Genomic DNA, 19,043 nt, shown 5'->3' on the forward strand with positions numbered 1-19,043 from the left:
GTGTTGTGCAACTGTGAGTGTTGTGCAACTGTAAGTGTTGTGAGACTGTGAGTGTTGTGCGACTGTGAGTGTTGGGAGACTGACCAGGCTGTGCGACTGTGAGTATTGTGCAACTGTGAGTGTTGTGGGACTGACCGGGCTGTGCGACTGGGAGTGTTGTGTGACTGGGAGTGTTGTGCGACTCACCGGGCTGTAAGACTGTGAGTGTTGTGCGACTCACCGGGCTGTGCGACTGGGAGTGTTGTGCGACTCACCGGGTTGTGCGACTGTAAGTATTGTGCGACTGTGAGTGTTGTGCAAGTGTGAGTGTTGTGCGACTGACCAGGCTGTGCGATTGTGAGTGTTGTGCGACTGTGAGTGTCAAGTGAGTGTAGCGGAGTACCAGGGGGTGAGAAAGCCGAGTTAGGAAGCTAGGAAACAGCCACACAGGATAGACTAAAATTACTGAATCCCCATTAGATTAAATTAGTAGGTACAATGCCCAGGGGGTGTGGAGATGCGATTTGGTGTGCATCTTGGGATATGTATGTGTTCCTCGATCATGCAATCGAGGGCAAGTACAAATGCGCAAAATGTAAGCACGTTGCTTCCCTGGAAGCTCAGGTCCTGAATCTAGGGAAGCAGCTGGCAACACTGAGCTGAATGTCCATACCGAAGGAGAGCCGGGATCGTACCCGTCAGGCGTAGGCAGGGGCCTGCACAGAGGTGGGCGGAGTATTGGAGGTGAAGGCATCAGAGCAGAGTAGAGGGGTGACAGTTAGGAGCGGTAGAAGGGGACAAGGCAAGGAGGCCAGTAATGGGCTGGAGCACCCTAATAGATACGCTCCATTGCGTGATGTTGGGGAAACCAGTCAGGGACCAGCATTGCTGGAGCAGAGCGACGCCCCTAGCTGCCATGGGAAGAACTCCTCCAGTGAGGCCGGGAGAAAGGGAAAGGAAAGACAGGTGCTGGTGGTAGGGGACAGAAGGACAGACAGTGCAATCTGTCACAAAGACCATGAGCGCCGAACAGTCTGTTGTTTACCGGGCGCTCGGGTTCGGCACATCGCGGATCGGGTGGACAGATTACTCGGTGGGGCTGGGGAAGACCCAGCTGTCATGGTACACGTGGGTACCAATGACATAGGCAGAGGAAGCTGGAGAGTCCTAAACGATTTCAGGGACTTAGGAGCTAAGTTGAGGACTAAGACCTCCAAGGTAGTATTTTCAGAAATACTACCTGTACCTCAAGCCACACCAGAGAGGCAGCGGGAGATTAGGGAAGTTAACAAGTGGCTGAGGAGCTGATGTAGTAAGGAGGGTTTTGGGTTCCTGGAGAACTGGGCCGACTTCTCAGTCGGCCACCGGCTCTTTGGTAGGGACGGATTGCACCTAAATGGGGAGGGTGCAGCCGTACTGGGTGAGAAGATGGCCATAAAGTTAAAGGGGCTTTTAAACTAGGTGATGGGGGGAGGGCACAGATGTAGAATTAGTCAGTGGAAAGCAAGATTCAGAGGGCACAAATGGAAACATTAGCGGTAGGGTGTTCAGAGCTCCTAAACCCAGGGTGGGTATGGGGAAAAATCTCAAGAGCAGCCTAAAAACATCAAATGAGGATATATGTAACCGGTCAAAATTAAGAGGTTTATATACCAATGCCAGAAGCCTGGCCAACAAGATGGGAGAGCTGGAGCTGCTGATGTTTGAGGAGGACTTTTTGTGGGGATAACAGAGACTTGGTTTCACAGCTCTCATGACTGGATGGCGACCAATCCGGGGTATTCCCTTTATCGCAGAGATAGAGAAGGTAAAAAAGGGGGAGGGGTATGTCTGTATATTAAGAACAGGGTACAGGTAAATATGAGGGATGATATTAATAATGGAGCTATGGACGAGGTAGAATCCCTATGGGTAGAACTTCAAAGGGAAGGCACTGTGGGGAAGGTAATATTGGGCGTATGCTATATGCCCCCCAACCAGAGGGAGGAGGGGGAGGCAGACCTCCTTTTACAGATAGGATTGGCAGCAAGGATGGGAAATGTCATTATAATGGGGGACTTTAATTATCCAGATATAGACTGGGCAGAAGGAACTGCGCATTCAGCCAAGGCTCGGCAGTTCCTAAATGTTTTGCAGGACAATTTCATGGGTCAGATGGTGAATGCACCGACAAGAAACAATGCGGTACTTGACCTACTGATTACCAACAATACAGACCTGCTCACGGATATAGAAATACGGGGCAACTTAGGAAACAGTGACCATAGGTCAATTAGTTTCAGTATTAATCATAGTAATAGGAAACATAAGGGTAATATAAGAACACTGAATTTCAAAAGAGCCAATTTCTCAAACCTGCACTCTCTGCTAGAAAATATCAAATGGGACCCTGGGAACAAAGAACACAGAGGAAAAATTTTTGAGCTTCAAGAGCATACTTAACAAAGGGAATGGCCCGTGCATTCCAAAGTGAAATAAATTTAAAAGAGCAAAACGAAACCCTGGGTGGCTAAACTCCAACATAAAAATGCATATTAATGCTAAAGAAAAGGCCTTCAAAAAATACAAGGCTGAGGGGTCATTGGCAGCATTCAAGCATTACAAAGAGTGTAATAAGAAATTTTTAAAGACGAAATCAAGGCGGCTAAAAAAGAACACGAGAGACATATAGCGGAAGAGAGTAAAAAGAACCCCAAAAAATTCTTTAAGTATATAAACAGTAAGAAAGCGAGGCCAGAACACATTGGCCCAATAAAAGATGACAAAGGAGATTTGGCCACAGAGAACAGGGAAAAGGCGGTAGTGTTAAATAAATTCTTCTCTTCAGTCTTCACAAAAGAATTGGGGGGCTACACTAACCCAGCTTGTAAGGCCAAACTAAATAACACACCTCAGGAAGTACCGCCATGGCTAACAGAAGATAGACTTAGAACTAAACTAGAGAAACTTAACATAAATAAATCACTGGGACCGGATGGCTTGCACCCGAGGGTTCTTAAAGAGCTCAGCCAGGTGATTGCCAGACCATTATTCTTGATCTTTAAGGATAGTTTACAGACGGTATGGTGCAAGCTGATTGGAAAAAAGCCAACGTGGTACCAATATTTGAAAAAGGGCAGAGATATATCCCGGGTACTATAGGCCGGTCAGCCTAACATCAGTAGTCTGCAAGATTTTGGAGGGGATGTTAAGGGACCACATACAAGACTTTAGTAATGAAAATGGTATTATTAGTAGTAATCAGCATGGATTCATGAAAAATCGTTCTTGCCAAACCAATTTATTAACCTTCTATGATGAAGTATGCTGCCACCTAGATAAAGGTAAGCCTGCGGAGGTGGTGTATCTGGACTTTGCAAAGGCCTTTGACACCGTTCCTCACAAACGCTTACTGTTCAAACTAAGGAAGGTAGGTATGGACCATAAGGTGAGTACCTGTATAGAGAACTGGCTCCAGGGGAGAGTGCAAAGGGTGGTGATTAATGGGGAGTACTCGGATTGGGCGGGTGTGGAAAGTGGGGTCCCCCAGGGTTCTGTCCTAGGACCAATCCTGTTTAATTTATTCATAAATGATCTAGAGGAGGGGATATCTAGTACAATCTCAGTATTTGCGGATGATACTAAACTAAGCATGCCAATATCTTCTATGCAGGATGTGGAAACCTTACAAGCGGATCTGAACAAAATAATGGGGTGGGCAACTACATGGCAGATGGGGTTTCATTTTGAAAAATGTAAAGTAATGCACTTGGGTGCCAGAAACCAGAAATCAAGCTACTCACTAGGGGGGGAACCTCTGGGTGAGTCTAGGATGGAAAAGGACCTGGGGGTACTGGTAGACAACAGGCTTGGCAGTGGCATGCAATGCCAAGCCACTGCAAGCAAAGCCAACAGAATACTGGGATGCATAAAAAAAGGGAATTCACTCCAGAAATAAAGAGATTATTCTCCCTCTCTACAAGGGTCTCTCATGTAAGGGTGAACTCTGGGGACCCTCACTTAAAGAGGGGAACTCTGGGGACCCTGATGTAAGAGGGGAACTCTGGGGACCCTGATGTAAGAGGGGAACTCTGGGGACCCTGATGTAAGGGGGATGTAAGGGGGACTGATTTTGGGAACACTGATGAAAGGAGGGGGACTCTGGGGACCCTGATGCAAGGGTGTGAACTTTGGGAACCCCAATGAAAGGGGTAAACTCTGATTAAAGGGGTCAGGCCTACAGTTGTGTAAGTGGCCCCAAAATTTTGGATGGCTGCCCTGTTCAGGACATTCAACGTATGGGTTCTTAAATGTGGCTGTCAAAGGACAGATAAATGAGGATATTTGAAAAGAGCTGAGATGTTTTTTTTTTTTTTTTTTTAAATGTACTTTTCATTTAAATAATCCCACCATTCAAAGAATCCTTAAATACTTGACATGAAAAGTGCTCCATTTTTTACAGTGCATCCACCACTAGTACTCTTTATTCTGTTTTAATAACTATATAACTAGTAACTATATGCACACTTCTTCACAATCCTTTATCTGATCACTTTTGAAAATGTAAACCTACTACATAAAGCAAGTGCACAAAGACTAAGAAAACTAAGCCTAGACAAACACACGTCCTGCTATTTTATTGTTTCAGACAAAATCAATGATTTTATAATTGTTCCTTAATTTCTGCAATGCGTCTTTATACCTTGCATCTGCATGTTAGAAGATAAGAGGTTAATAAACCAGTCCTAGGCCCGCTGTGAGGTAGCCGTTACTGGGTGCTGTGGGGGCAATGTGGTGAGAGCTGATAAACTCAGAGCAGTGTCTGGATTGCACCAGTCCCATTAGGAAATCACTTGTCTTCCTGATTAGTCTATCATGGGGTGGAATCTTTCAGAAAAAGGGAGGTACATATAATGATGCAGGAGTTGACCCCCCCTCCCCAAACTTGTTCACTTCAGACCTGCATTTTACTTAAGGTGTAATTAAGCGACCCCTAAGAAAACTACTCTGGGGGTGTAAGATATCAAAGCTTCATAGAATCCACAAATGACAGACGAGTGCACAAAAGAAAAGAACATTGACGCAGGTAAAAATTATTGCTAAGATCACTCATCTCTTTTATATGTAGTATAAGCTATAAGACTGACATACGGGTAGATAGTAATAGATAGATAGATAGATAGATAGATAGATAGATAGATAGATAGATAGATAGATAGATAGATAGATAGATAGATAGATAGATAGATAGATAGATAGATAGATAGATAGATAGATAGATAGATAGATAGATAGATAGATAGATAGATAGATAGATAGATAGATTCTTTTTTTTTTCAATAATAGATTCAAAACCCTATTAAGCATCTATACTTAAAAAGAATTGATAATTATATATATGTGTGTGTGTATTGTTAAGCAGAGATGTACATTAGATAAAAAAAGAAACGTGCATTACATATAGTACAGTAAATTGTTATTTCTATTATTTTCTCATGAAATCAATGACATAGCACATAATACGGTAACTGAATGTCTAATTATCTAATATTATAATTATCTAATATTTGTTATACGTAAAACTGAAGATGACTATGATACAAGACAAACTAAGACAATATGCAGATGATTTGGAGTAAGTGTAGAAACACATATTAAAACCTGAAGGTACTACTATTATCTATTTTAGGTGGCTGTATTTGTTTTTCATTCAAAACTAGGTAATAATGAGGAAGGAACATCACATTAATTTACAAGTTTTAGTGTGAATGAAGATGGAAAATCAAACTAGTACAATATTATTGGCCATATAGGCCGTTGTTGACACTTGATAAAAATGTTTTTGGCACAACTGTGTCTTTATATGAAGTTAGAAAGATCGTATCATCCATTACTGGTGATGGCAAGAATGTAGAGGTATAGAAAGTTTTGTCTCATGTTCTGTTCATCTCTGCTTTTAAAACAAAGAGAAAAAAAATCAGGTTACCCCCTGTAAAATTACACCCCCTATATAAATATGGAGACCCATTCAACTAATTTGTAGTAAAGAGATATGCCAGAGAGGTGCCAGATAATTAATTCCCAATCATATCCATTAAGATTTAAATAGAAGCTTTATTTACATGTATTAAGGATGTTTATAAAAATGGCACAGGCTAAAACATAGTAATTTATATTGTTTATGTAGAAAAATAAAAAGACGTAGGGGGAAATTGACTAAAACTAGAGCGTGCAAAGTCTGGCGCAGCTCTGCATAGAAATCAATCAGAATCAAGGTTTTATTGCCAAAGCTTAATTGAACAAGCTGAAGTTAGAAGCTGATTGACTATCATGCACAGCTGCACCAAATTCTGAGTGGTCTAGATGTAGTAAATCTCACCCAAAGTTTTGTTTGTTATCTATTTTACAAAGAACACAAGAAAGAAAACTTTAGGAACTGTCCTAATAATAATAATAATAATTATTATTATTATCATTATTATTAGAGATGAATAATCTTTCATGATCCAATTATAAATAGAGTAGGGCGATACTTAAAAGTGATAGAGGGATAGAGTCTCCTGATCCCCCCAGTCTCCTCATTTATTGGGAAATTTAAATCAATCTACAATAAGCCAGTGAGTTAAAGGTACAAACTAGTCTTTGGTATTCTGTTAGCAATATACTGCTTTTGGTTTCTGTAAGTAAAAAACTAAATATAGTGATGGTTAACCGTATGTAAAAAAGAAGCAATCTTTTCTAGCCCATTTTGTGGGTTTTGGGGGTCACAGGTGTAAATTAGTCCCCCCATGACCGTAGAATCATGGCATCACTATATTAACACAATTTAGGTCAAATAAAAGCAACAGCATCAAAAAAAGTAAGGCTATTGAATGAGGCAAAGACAATGCTACAGGGTGTCATCCATTAAAAACAATGTCTCTGGTAATCCCAGAATGGTTCCAAACATAAATTTTACAATTAGGTGTTGCATCTTATACACTTATTCTATAATGGCATGTATAATGTAATATACAAAATGTATTACAATTAGAATTATATAGATTATATATCTATTAAATTCTGCCCTTGTATTATTTATACTGATGAGAGCAATATTACCTGATATACATAAAAAGTTCTTATCATAGTGCTTTAGATAGTAACAGTACAGAAGTAGCTATATGTTTTATAAATCTATGGTACAATTGCTGAGTAATTAGCAGCAGAAATTGGATTTTAACATAAATTACAATGATAGCAGTAAATCTCAAGGAGACGGCAGCTCTCAGCCCTGTTGTGTAATTATTTAGTATAGCTACACCCAAATGACTATTACAGTGTAATAACAATCTTGACACTGCTATGGATAGATGAAAGGATCTGCATTTACACTGCGAGCATCACTTGTTTAGTGTCATGGCAAATCCTGGCATTCAGATGATTTGTACAAGCAGGGGGTCCACATCTGTGTTTTTAGGGAGATATCCAATATTTTAATTCTATCTATGGTGACCCTAGGGGTTTCCTACTGTCACCTTTATGCAACCAGGCACTAGTGTTCAACTGCTATGCAGAGATTACACACAAAGCGCTAAAGACTTATAAAGGAATTTTTGTAGCTAAGTCATTTACTTACAGAAAGCAGAAAAACTAAAATATTCTAATTTCTAGGACTGGGTTAGGTCTCAATGTGTTAAAGTAAAATAATCTGTGCAAAAACAAAAGTATTAATAGATATGCTCCCTTTGGTGTTATTTAGTAAGTGTCATCTCCGAATAATTATATATACTCTTCTTTGTGACAAGAAGTCTACATAATTCCCAATCACATAATATTTGACTGTAAATGTTGAAATGCATAGCTGTATTGTTGTAATAACTGCTTTGGCCAATTATCCCACATGACATGAGTATTAAATAATTATGAACTGAAAGACAGCAGAACTATGCATATCAAAAAGACTTTGCATTATATGTACTGGATTAAAACTATTGATAACATTAAAGGGAGTCTGTTAATTATGAGGACAGCATTTTTGGAAGGTATCTCTCAAAAAGTGATACGTTAATTATAAAAAACATTTAAGAAAATTTACATAAAAATTGTCCAAAACAAAAATTGTTAGTTGTTTTTAAGAATATATTGGTTATTAAAAGGTAAGTCTAACCAAAATTGACACTTCCATTTTTGGTACATGCTGATGAAACTAGACCTCCCAACAATATCTATTAAAAGGTGAATTAGAACATAGGCACAAATGATAGCAGACAGATCAATCTGTTAGAGCAGTTGTTATTTTTTTAACCACAGACCCCTTTAAGCATACATACATATATGAAATACACCAAGTTTGAATAAAGTAAACAAACAATCTTAAAAAAACCTCATCCCTTTTCAATGCAAAAAGTATTGGCCATTCATTACAAAAATAGACCACAATGATCTTGTGCAAATTAAGCAAAACAATTAAAATTCTGCTTAAATATGCTACTACTACTAAAAATGAGCATTTGCACTTGATTTTATGGAATGGCACAAGATAGCAGTTGGGCAGAGAATGATGATACAAATTTAAATGGTAAACTTGGGCCAACAACGAATCAAGAATCAAGTGATGCTTAGCAGTCGACACATAAACAGTGGCAGGATGCGTTTTTTTAAAAATGTTGTTTAATAGGAAATCATTGGTTGGGACAGTGTGGCGGGGGGGGGGGGGGGGGGGATGGGGGTTCGGTGCGCTGTATAGTGAATGTAAATGTTATCTTTTATCTAACCCTCACGCCCCCCTGAAACCCATCCATATGGACCACCAAGGGGTACATGCCAGGTTATCAACCCCTTTAGAGTTTCCAAAATATACAAGAAGCTGCACACCAGCAGTGGTCTTTAAAGGGGATCCCACGCTAAATATTTTCCTTATTTTTTTTTTTATATATTATTGAGTTCAACAAGTGGAACTATAAAAAGGGCAGGTGAAACTCTGAAAACTGGTGGACAGGAACAGAGTTGGGGATTATGACAGCCAGATATATATTTTAAAGTATCCAAAATATGAAGAAACTAGGATCTGGCTTAGCCGAATAGCTCTCTTTTAATAATAAATTATCACTTTTATGCAAGCTTTTATTTAATGATTAAATTGAACCTGTAATTTGCTCATGTGGGACAAAAAGGTTCATTTAATTCCTCCTCCCCAGCAGTAAAATTTTATACTGCCAGGAGCAGCAGAAGTTGCACTGTTCAAGCTACAAGTCATTCAAGTTGTAGCTTACACAGGGTTATGGACTCTCCCCAGACCAAGAACCATCCCTGTCACATAGGTTTGCCACCTCATCCCTTTAAACCAGGACACATATTAATTACACAGGTTCTGTGGCTGGTTAAGGTGGTAATTGTACTCACTTGGTGCCTTATGTGCATTATATCAGCCACAGAACCTGTATAATTAATATGTGTCCTGGATTAAAGGAATGAGGTGGCAACCCTACAAAGTGTCACATGGAGGATGAAGGTGTCACATGTTCCTCCATACCCATGATTACCTGGTAAGTTCTTTGCTCCTGGCAGCTGACCAAAACTGCAGACTGCTGGGGGGGGGGGGGGGCATTACAAATGCTTTGTCCAGCATGTCACCTCACTGCATTCCACCAAACCTGACTGCAGTTTAGATTTTACTAAATAATTCTGTAGGACTTAAAGTAAAGCATTAGTGGGATACTATTTCTGAAAACTTTATGAAACTGCAAGTTACATGACTGTTATGCTGGCCCACTGGCTTCAATTGACCAAGAACAAGCATACCGACCTGGCAAGTTTAAAGCCCAGCTCCTGAAAGATGAAAAAATGCTTATAATAGCTATTCTGTGATTCAGCAGGGCCCCCCTAGCGCTAACACCCCCACAGCCACCTTTGTAAACTGTGTAATGTATTTGAAGGCGCTAAAGCGGTGCTTAGTGCCTTCAGAGCTCCAGGGAAAGAAATAACAAATAATAAATAAAGAGTGCCAGAGCTGGCTGGAGCGGGGTATAGGGTATGTAACCACAGCCTGAACAGTACCTTGTACACATAACAAGCTTTATCCCTTGCAGTGTGTGCGAGGAAAGAGGGGGTACTACTGAAAGGTTGGATTTTTTTTTTTTTTTATAAACCTGGAGTTTGTCTTTAGGAAAATGTAGAAGTCCCAATCTTTTCATGCCAAGTCAATGACTCTAGTTATTGACGTAAGGGAGACATGATGGCGGTCAGAGAGCTAGCATTTTCAGAGGAAGTGAGCAATGATAGCCTCCATGTCTTTCTTATGACATGTACTTTAAAGTCACAAAAAAACAGGAAGGGGTTCAGATATAAAAAGTATGCTAACAAGAAGATGTCTTGTTGCCCCTAAAAGAATAAGCAAAATCCTTTATTATTTTTATTTTTAAATCAAATTCTACAAAATAAGTTTTGAGTGAGCCTTTCAAAACTCAAAGAGTTTGGAATAAATATGCCTATAGCAAATGAAAATCTTTTACTTTTACTTAGTAAATACTGTGAAGATACGACTGGGTTGGTTGGTCTGTTTTGCGATCCCAGTTGACCCTGGAGGCCCTTCTAAATTATGAGAGTTGCCTACCCAGTGTAAACACACTTCAAATTACCAGCTTTACCTCATCTTGTATGAGGCGATTGTAGCCATATTAGTGCACTTGCGACAGAGACAAATTGAGTACTGTCCGTGATACTTTTTTTATTTGCACTAACATACAATTTTTCAGGACAAGCTTTCGGGGTATGTCCCCTTCATCATGAGTACTGCTTGGACCTTGATGAAGGGGACATACCCCGAAAGCTTGTCCTGAAAAATTGTATGTTAGTGCAAATAAAAAAAGTATCACGGAGAGTACTCAATTTGCCTCATCTTGCAGAAATAGATTCATTCTGGACAGAAACACACAGACTTTAGGGAGCAGGCTTTCACCTCTTAGTTCCAAGAGTCAATCACAGACAAACTAACCAAATATAAATGAGAAATTCAATAAGCATATTTCATTGTTAAAACGACTGAAGTATTAAAACTTAAAGAAGGAAAACATTTATTTTTGAAAAACATCTTGTGTTAAAATAGTTAAATCTTAGGTGTCTGCCACCACCTGGATCACTGCCTGTTCTTTACAATTTACAAATTAAAATTTTCATGGAAGCAAGCAAGTTTTGCAGCTCTCCTACACACAAGCCACAGAGTTATTGGTCCACCCCTCCTCTCCTCTTGTCCAGTCACAGAACAATTAGTATTCTTTGAAAAGACAAGGGCGAGGAGGGTCAGAAAGGATGGCTTGTTTAAAGGACATTTATAAAGATGCTGAAAAAAACTAATGATTAGTCCATTACTAGCAGCGCTAAGTAGGTTCACGCAGTCCTAAATATCCACCCGGTGCTTGTTTATGGTGAAAAGCCGTGTTGTCTAAAGATATTCTTTTAGGTGAATGCACTCAGTTTTCCAATTACCACACCTCATGAAATCCTTCCCATCAGATTACACCTTTGGTTGTCAGCCCGATATTGTATCTCCTTAAATGAAACACTGGATCAGATGCTTTAGACACCTTCAGCTGTCTGCTTGATGTTGCATCTCCATACCATCAGATGTATATTTATAGATAAAAAGGAACAAGGCACATAGCGTAATCAAGTAAAGCACTTAAAAATTACACTTACAAAAAATGGATAAAAACAAGCATGTAAGATTGTATCAGTGTACAGCTCACTAGTTATCTCTCACCGGTCCTTAGCTTACGCTTTTTTTTTTTTTTGTAGATTTGTAGAATCTAGAACTGGGGTATAGATAAAAATACAAGACACATTGGCTTGAAATCAGTTTTGACTGGTATGTCTCATTAAAGGTTTCTAGAACACCAAGTTAACCACTTAAGCCCCGGAAGATTTTACCCCCTTCCTGACCAGGGCCTATTTTGCGATTCGGCACTGCGTGACTGTAACGGACAATTGCGTGGCCGTGCAACGCTGTACCTAAACAAATTTGACGTCCTTTTTTTCCCACAAACAGAGCTTTCTTTTGGTGGTATTTGATCACCTGTGTGATTCTTTGATCATGCGCTATAAACAACAAAATAGCGTAAATTTTGCAAAAATAACAATATTTTTCACATTTTTTTATATGAAATTCCCCCAAAAAAATGTCAAATTTTTTTAACATTTTAGGCCAATTTGTTTTATGCTACATATGTTTGGTAAAAAAAATCACAAAAAGCCTATTTTGATTGGTTTGCGCAAAAGTTATTGCGTTTACTAACTAAGGGAAAGATTTTTGTCATTTTTGTTGTTTCTTTTTTAATGAGTAATGGCGGAGATTTGCGATTTTTTTGCGGGTCTGCGACATTGCGGCTGACAGATCGGACCCTTGACTGACATTTTTGACACTTTTTTGGGGTTTCCAGTGACATTACTACAGTTATCAGTGCTATACATATGCACTGTTACTGTAAAAATGACACTGGCAGTGAAGGGGTTAACTTTTTTTGAGAGGGAGGGGTTAAGTGTGTCCCTAGGGGCGTGCTTCTAACTGTGACTGGATGTGGCTTGACGTGTAGGAACAGAGATCAATGATGGTCCTACATAGCAGAACCGTATAATCTCCATTCTTACACAGGGGAGAATGACAGGCGGCTTTGTTTACATTAGCCGCCTGCCTTTCTCCCGCTGTAACGGACAATCGCGAGTGCCCGGCGGACATCGGGTCCACTGGGCACGCACGCGGGGGGGGGGGGTCCGTGAGCAAACGGGAGCGCGCCTCCGGCGGCGCGCGCTCGCTCCCTAGAGCCTCACAGGCGAGCGACGTAGTACTACGTCGCTTTGCCTGTGAGGGGCTGACCGCCGCAATAAATAGTCGTGCGGCGGTCGGCAAGTGGTTAACCTTTTTTCTCACTCCTGGCAATTTTTTTATTAGTACCAATTACACAACTGGATTTCAAGTTCTGGCTATATAGGCCATAAGTATGGGAAGTATCAATAGCCATGGCTAGTTGTCCATATATGCATTCTTTTCTAGATCTGCATTAGCCACTGATATGAGAAATTTGGCTAACAGCCTAAATATCTCCTGTCACTGGTGTGCCAAAGATGATGGGAAACCCCCGATGTTGAAATTCTATATTGTATGTCTCTAATCTATATGGGACAGGAATCAGTGGCAATATTTTTAATACTACATAAAGGGAATGTACCCTTTGAATCATGAATGCAAAATTTAGGAGCTCTCCTGCTTAACAATAGAGCCCTGGAAGGTGGACATGTAGCTTACATTCAGGTATGTGCTTCCCATGATTTATATTCACACAAAAAAAAAGATCTTATCTGTAAACTGTTTAGTTGCTGTTGTGTCACCTCTCCTTCCCCTTACTCCATGTTTTCTGGATTTGACCAGTAACACAAAAGATGACACAATAATAAATATGTGTTAGAGGAAATTCTGTAACCAAATTCTGTCTTTCCAGCTGCCTTATGCTGATAAAATAAAGAAGATAGTGATTAGCCAACAGACTAAGGAGAACTTTGTCAACAGAAGGCCTTTACAAGGTGAAGAGTGCTGGACAGGAAAAGACTCACCTGGAAGAAAAAAGCCATAGCCCAAACAATGTCTCAGAACAGTTATTATGAGTGTGAGAAACGAGGCCCAAGCTCAAGTTACCCTGCCCGTCTTGGAGCAGCCCAAGGAGAGATTGCAGGGAATAATCTCTGTGATCCTGAGACCTCCATGGATTTGTCCACATACATTGAGACAGGAGAAGAACTTTTGTCTGATGTATTTCCTCTTACACAGGAACGTTTGAAAGGCACATATCAATACCTGCCCTCGGAGGGCTATTCCGCTAGTGGCATGTATGGATACCCACATATGGTCCCAGACCGCAGAATGGGAGGATATGAATCAGGAGGGGTGATTGTGAAGGAGGAGACCCGTGGATCACACAGAGCTGTGTGTAACACTCTACAGTACCAGGCTGCACAGTGTGCACAGACTGCAATGCATCTACCCCCACCAATGGAGAGGGTACACCCAACACTCCGTGTATTGAAGGTGAGAAATGTCTGGCACTCTCTAAGCACCATTTAATCTTCCTCTTCCACCACCTTCTTATATAATCTTCTATAATCTCAATTGTATTGCACATAGCGACCCCATACCTCCTCTTCTCGGGTCCCCTGCTAGCCCACCTGGCTTTACCTCTTCTTGGTGTGCCACCATAGTAAGCCTATTTTGGCACACCTGCGGGCTTGATCCCAAGCTGCCCTGCCTGTGTTCACAGACAAAAGCTCCTGTTGCTCTCAATCTGCCCTGTGAGGACGGAGAGCGGAGAAAGTCTCTGCTCTCTGGCATACCCCTGGATATTTTTCTTTCACCCTAACTTTTAAAACCTTTGCCTAAGAAACGTTAACACTCAGCATTCTCAAGGGAAAGCTGGAGATCCCAAATACCAGCCCATTTTATAAAAAAAAACTATTTTTAGGTTTTAATATGCAAATTTTATTTTTATAATTTTAAATAGAGTAGAGAAGACTAGAAAATCTACCAAATTTGACAGAGTTCCCATCACTTCTTGCTACTGTGACAATGTTGATAGTGGGATAGAAAGTCAGGGGAACTCAATCTTACGAGAACAGAGACAATAATAAAACATGATAGAGGTTTTACATTTTCCCACTTTGCTTAAAAAAGGGGATTTTTGTTGCTGGTATTTTCCTGTTAAACAGATTTCATAACTTGTTGTTTTTAATGGATTAGGATGTTTGAGGAAATCTCCCAACAAGATGGCAAAAGCAACCTGGCATCCTTGCACTTGTGTTTGGCAGTAACACATAATCCCAACATACACAGTTGATATACTGGCAATCAGGCTAAGGACCCAGTGAAAAGTATCAGAGAATTCCTATGCAATTTAAAGTGATTCTAAAGGATTTTAGAAATTTTATGTTTAAATAACAAATATGTTGTACTTACCTGCTCTGTGCAATGGTTTTGCACATAGCAGCCAGATCCTCCTCTTCTCGGGTATCTCCTGGCTCCGCCCCCGTTGAGTGCCCCCAAAGCAGGCCTCTAACTATGGGGCACTCGTGTGGGCTCAATCCCAGGCCCTGCTCTGTTTGTCAATAGATAGAGTGCAGCTCGGCTCTGACCCCTCCCTCCTCACTGGCTGTGATTGACAGCAGCAGGAGCCAATGTCTCCTGCTGCTGCCTCTTTGTTCAGTGATGAGAGAGACAGCTGAGAGAGTCGCTGCTCTTGTGCACAGCACTGGATAGAGATCAGGCTCAGGTAAGTCTGAGTGAGGGCTGTGAGCTGCACAGAGAAGATTTTTATCCCTTAATGCATAGAATGTAATAATGCATTACCTTTAGAACCACTTTACCAGTTATCGCCTGCCCGCTGCAGTTTTACTGTGACAAGGTGGCTCGGCTGTGCGAACCGACGTAACTGTAAGTCGATCGCGCGCGAGGTACGCGCACGTGCCCCCACTGTTCCCGCGATTTTCTGATTCAGTTGGCCTGGACCTGGTGATCTGTTCTGACCAATTGCAGAATGCCCTGTGCCTGTGTAATGTAAGGCACACAGGCACAGGAAATTGATGCAATCTTCTCTCCTGGAGCCCTTTTCGGTTCCAGCATGAAAAGAGAGAACATCAACTGTGTGTACACAAGCACTACACTGACACCAGTACACATTGGCACACATTTAACCCCCTAATCACCCCCCCCCCAGGTAACCCTTTCACTCCCTGTCACAGTGTACACTATATACAGTATACAGATAATTTACTGATCACTATATTAGTGTCACTTGTGACTTCAGTTAGTGTGAGAGACAGTTATTGATAATTAGAGGTAGTCCCAGATAGGTTTAGGGTACCTGCCATATATCCCCTAATAAAGATTTACCCCCTGATCACACCCAGTTAACCCCCTTCTTTGCCCTGCCACAGTGTCACTATTATAGTGTACAACACACACACACTAAACACCTCCATTACTAGTATAGTGTCTGAACGAATCAATATCTTTGATCTGATCAGAACTATACTAGCGTCCCCAATAGTTTAGTTTAGTGTTCCCAAAAGGCAGGATTAGCAGGATCAGCCTGACACTTGCCAACACCTGTGTTTAGCCCCTCCGCAACCACCCCCCCAGATTACTGTCACTTCCAATACACAGCACACTAAACCGCAGCATTAGCAGAATCAGGCCTGATCTCTGCTAGCACTAGCAGTTCCATTTTTTGGTAGCGGTTCAAACAGTCCTTGACAACCAGGTGCTTTTTTACCTGTGCGTCATACTAGGTAGGTACCTATAAATTTATTGGCCAAAATGTCCAAACAGAGGTACACTAGTGAAGAGTAGTGATGGGCCGAACACCCTCCTGTTCGGTTCACACCAGAACACCGCGAACGGGGGAAAAGTTTGTTCGAACATTCAAACTCCATTGAAGTCTATGGGACTCGAACCTGAAAAATTAAAAGTCCTAATTTTAAAGGCCTCAATGCAAATTATTGCCAAAAAAGTGCATGGGGGTCTGGGTACTGCCCTGGAGGACATGTACCCATGCAAAAAAATTTTTTTTTAAACAATCGTTTTTACAGGAGCAATGAAAAATTCCTTTAAATATCATGCTTGGGGGGTCCCCTAATGTGCTTGTAAAGTGGCGCATTTGTGCGATGTACTTAGCCTACTGCAGCAATACTGACATTTCTAAAGAAAAAAAAATTTAAACTTGCTTGCGGCAGTAATGTATTGTCCCCGGCAATACAGATAAAAAAAAAATGGAAAAAAACGGTGTAGGGTCCCCCCCCCCCCCCCGTCTCTTCGGGTCTGGTATGGATTTGGATCTGGTACGACAAAATTATAAAAAAAAAACGCACAGGTACAGGGCGCAGGAACGGGCTCTGCTGTTAAAAATTGGATACAAAATTGACATTGCATGTACTTGTCATACAGGTGCAGAAGAATTGGGCCTTGGGTGTTGGTGGTGCCTGAACACCACAACCCCTCACAGTTAGCCTTGCTGGGTGCAGGAATGGGCCCTGCCATTAAAAATTTGATACAAAATTGAAATCGCATGTACTTGTCATACACGTGCAGAAGGATGCGCTAGCACCTGCGACAAAGAAGGGGGAGAACTAATATTGCAGCAACAGAACCTGATAAAAAAATAAATATATATATATATATATATATATATGTATATATATATATATATCAATGAAATAAAAAATAGTATCCGTGGGGTGACACAGTACAATACCCACTACAATCACAGCACAGCACTAAACTGACTGCAGTACACTGTGTAACATAAGAATCAGCCCTACACTAAACTGCAATGGCTGCTTTATACACTGGACTTGGCTGATATATATACTGCACTGGTTAATATATACGTATCTTGCAATAACTGATAAATATATATACTGCGCTATCTGATCTATCCTGCAAAAGCTGATAAATAAATATATATATATATATATATATATATATATATATATATATATATATATATATATATACTACACTGGCTGATCTAATAATATATAAAATGCAAAATCCACTAACTACCTGCCTAATCTCACTAGTATCTCATCCTCTAACACACTACACACAGCTGCCGTGTAAGCAGCCTTATATAGAGTGGGGCGTGGACTTAGCCTCTGAGCCATGATTGGCTAAAGGCACCCTGCCTTTGACCAATCATGGCTCTGACAGGACATTGAGCTGTGATTGGCCAAAGCATACAGGTCAAGGTGCATGCTTTGGCCAATCACAAGCATTGCATTATGGCGGGCGAATTTCCCGTGAAGGGCCAAGTTTGTTTGTGTGTTCAGCGAGCACACGAACACCTGATGTTCGAGTCAAACTTACGTTCGATCCGAACTCGAAGCTCGTCCCTAGTGAAGAGGCCTACACAATGCTGAGCATGACAGATGAGAGCGATGGGGAAGCCTCACTGTCAGAATCAGGCTCATTGTTCGAACCTGTAGACAGCAGCGGCACCCTGACAGATAGCTCTGATGAGGGAATAGTGGTCCCTGCTAAGGTCAGGCGTACCCGTCCCTATTCTTCAGTTGCTGAGATGCAACAATCGCAGAGTTCTCGAATGCAGCAGAGTGTCGGTACTAGTGCCGCTAAACCTTCTGGTGAACTGGCAAGCACCAGCAGCCTAGTACCTCCTGGTCAGAGTCAAACCAGAACTGCAGTAACACTTGGTGATGTGGGGAGTCCCATAAGTGCAGTTCAAGCTGGTGCGGTGGCTAGCACAAGTACTGTCCCGCAGCCACCAATAATTAGAAGACAGGCCTGTAGAGCCCATAGTGTCCTTCTTAATGCGCTTGCAAATCTTGATTGGGAGCCCACCACTTCTGCAGTGGTGCACTTCTACTACTTCCCCCATTCACTGGCCAACCCGTAATTCAGGTGTAAACAGCCAATTAAACTCCCCTTGGTTTTTATGAGCTGTTTTTCACGGAAGATCTTTACAGATCTATTGTGGACCAAACACTTTATATGCCGATCAATTCATTGCCGCAAATCCAAATTTGACCCTTGCCAGAGAATTTGCATGGAAATGTATCACTGTTTCCGAATTTAAAAACTTTCTGGCCTATCCCTCCTCATTTGCATTACTAAAAAGAGTGAGTTGCGGTCATATTGGTCCACTGACCCAATTTATCATATGTCCATGTTCTCTGCTGCCAGGACTAGATTCGAGAAAATCTTGCGGTTCATTCACTTCAGTGACAATGAACTCTGTCGTCCTCGGGGTGACCCTGGATATGATCGGCTCCACAAAATTCGGCCCCTCATAAATCACTTCATCCAGAAGTTTGCAGCCTTGTATACGCCCCAACAAGCTGTCTGCTTGATGAGTCCCTGATTAAACTTTCTGGCTGACTTGCTTTCAAAAAGTTTCTCCCCAGCAAGCGTGCCAGATATGGGGTCAAGATGTATAAGCTCTGTGACAGGGCAACAAGCTATACATGTAGTTTTCGGATTTACGAGGAAAAATATAGCAATGTGGAGCCCCCCAACTGCCCAGATGCCACTTTTTAGTCACCTTTTTGAT

At 41.2% G+C, this 19,043-nt stretch overlaps 1 protein-coding gene across 1 annotated transcript in view; it reads left to right on the top strand.

The window, feature by feature from the left end:
- Positions 1-4,902: 4,902 nt before the first annotated feature.
- The window catches only part of CEBPE (CCAAT enhancer binding protein epsilon), a 37,330-nt gene continuing 23,189 nt past the window's right edge, over positions 4,903-19,043 (top strand). The window contains exons 1-2 of the mRNA XM_082245900.1: positions 4,903-5,044; positions 13,431-14,014. Coding sequence (XP_082102026.1) covers positions 13,571-14,014 — 444 coding nt within the window. The 5' untranslated portion in view covers positions 4,903-5,044; positions 13,431-13,570. The remainder of the gene's footprint in view (positions 5,045-13,430; positions 14,015-19,043) is intronic.

This window comes from Pelophylax lessonae (assembly GCF_965119305.1).
Source record: "Pelophylax lessonae genome assembly, chromosome: 1".
Lineage (NCBI taxonomy): Eukaryota > Metazoa > Chordata > Amphibia > Anura > Ranidae > Pelophylax > Pelophylax lessonae.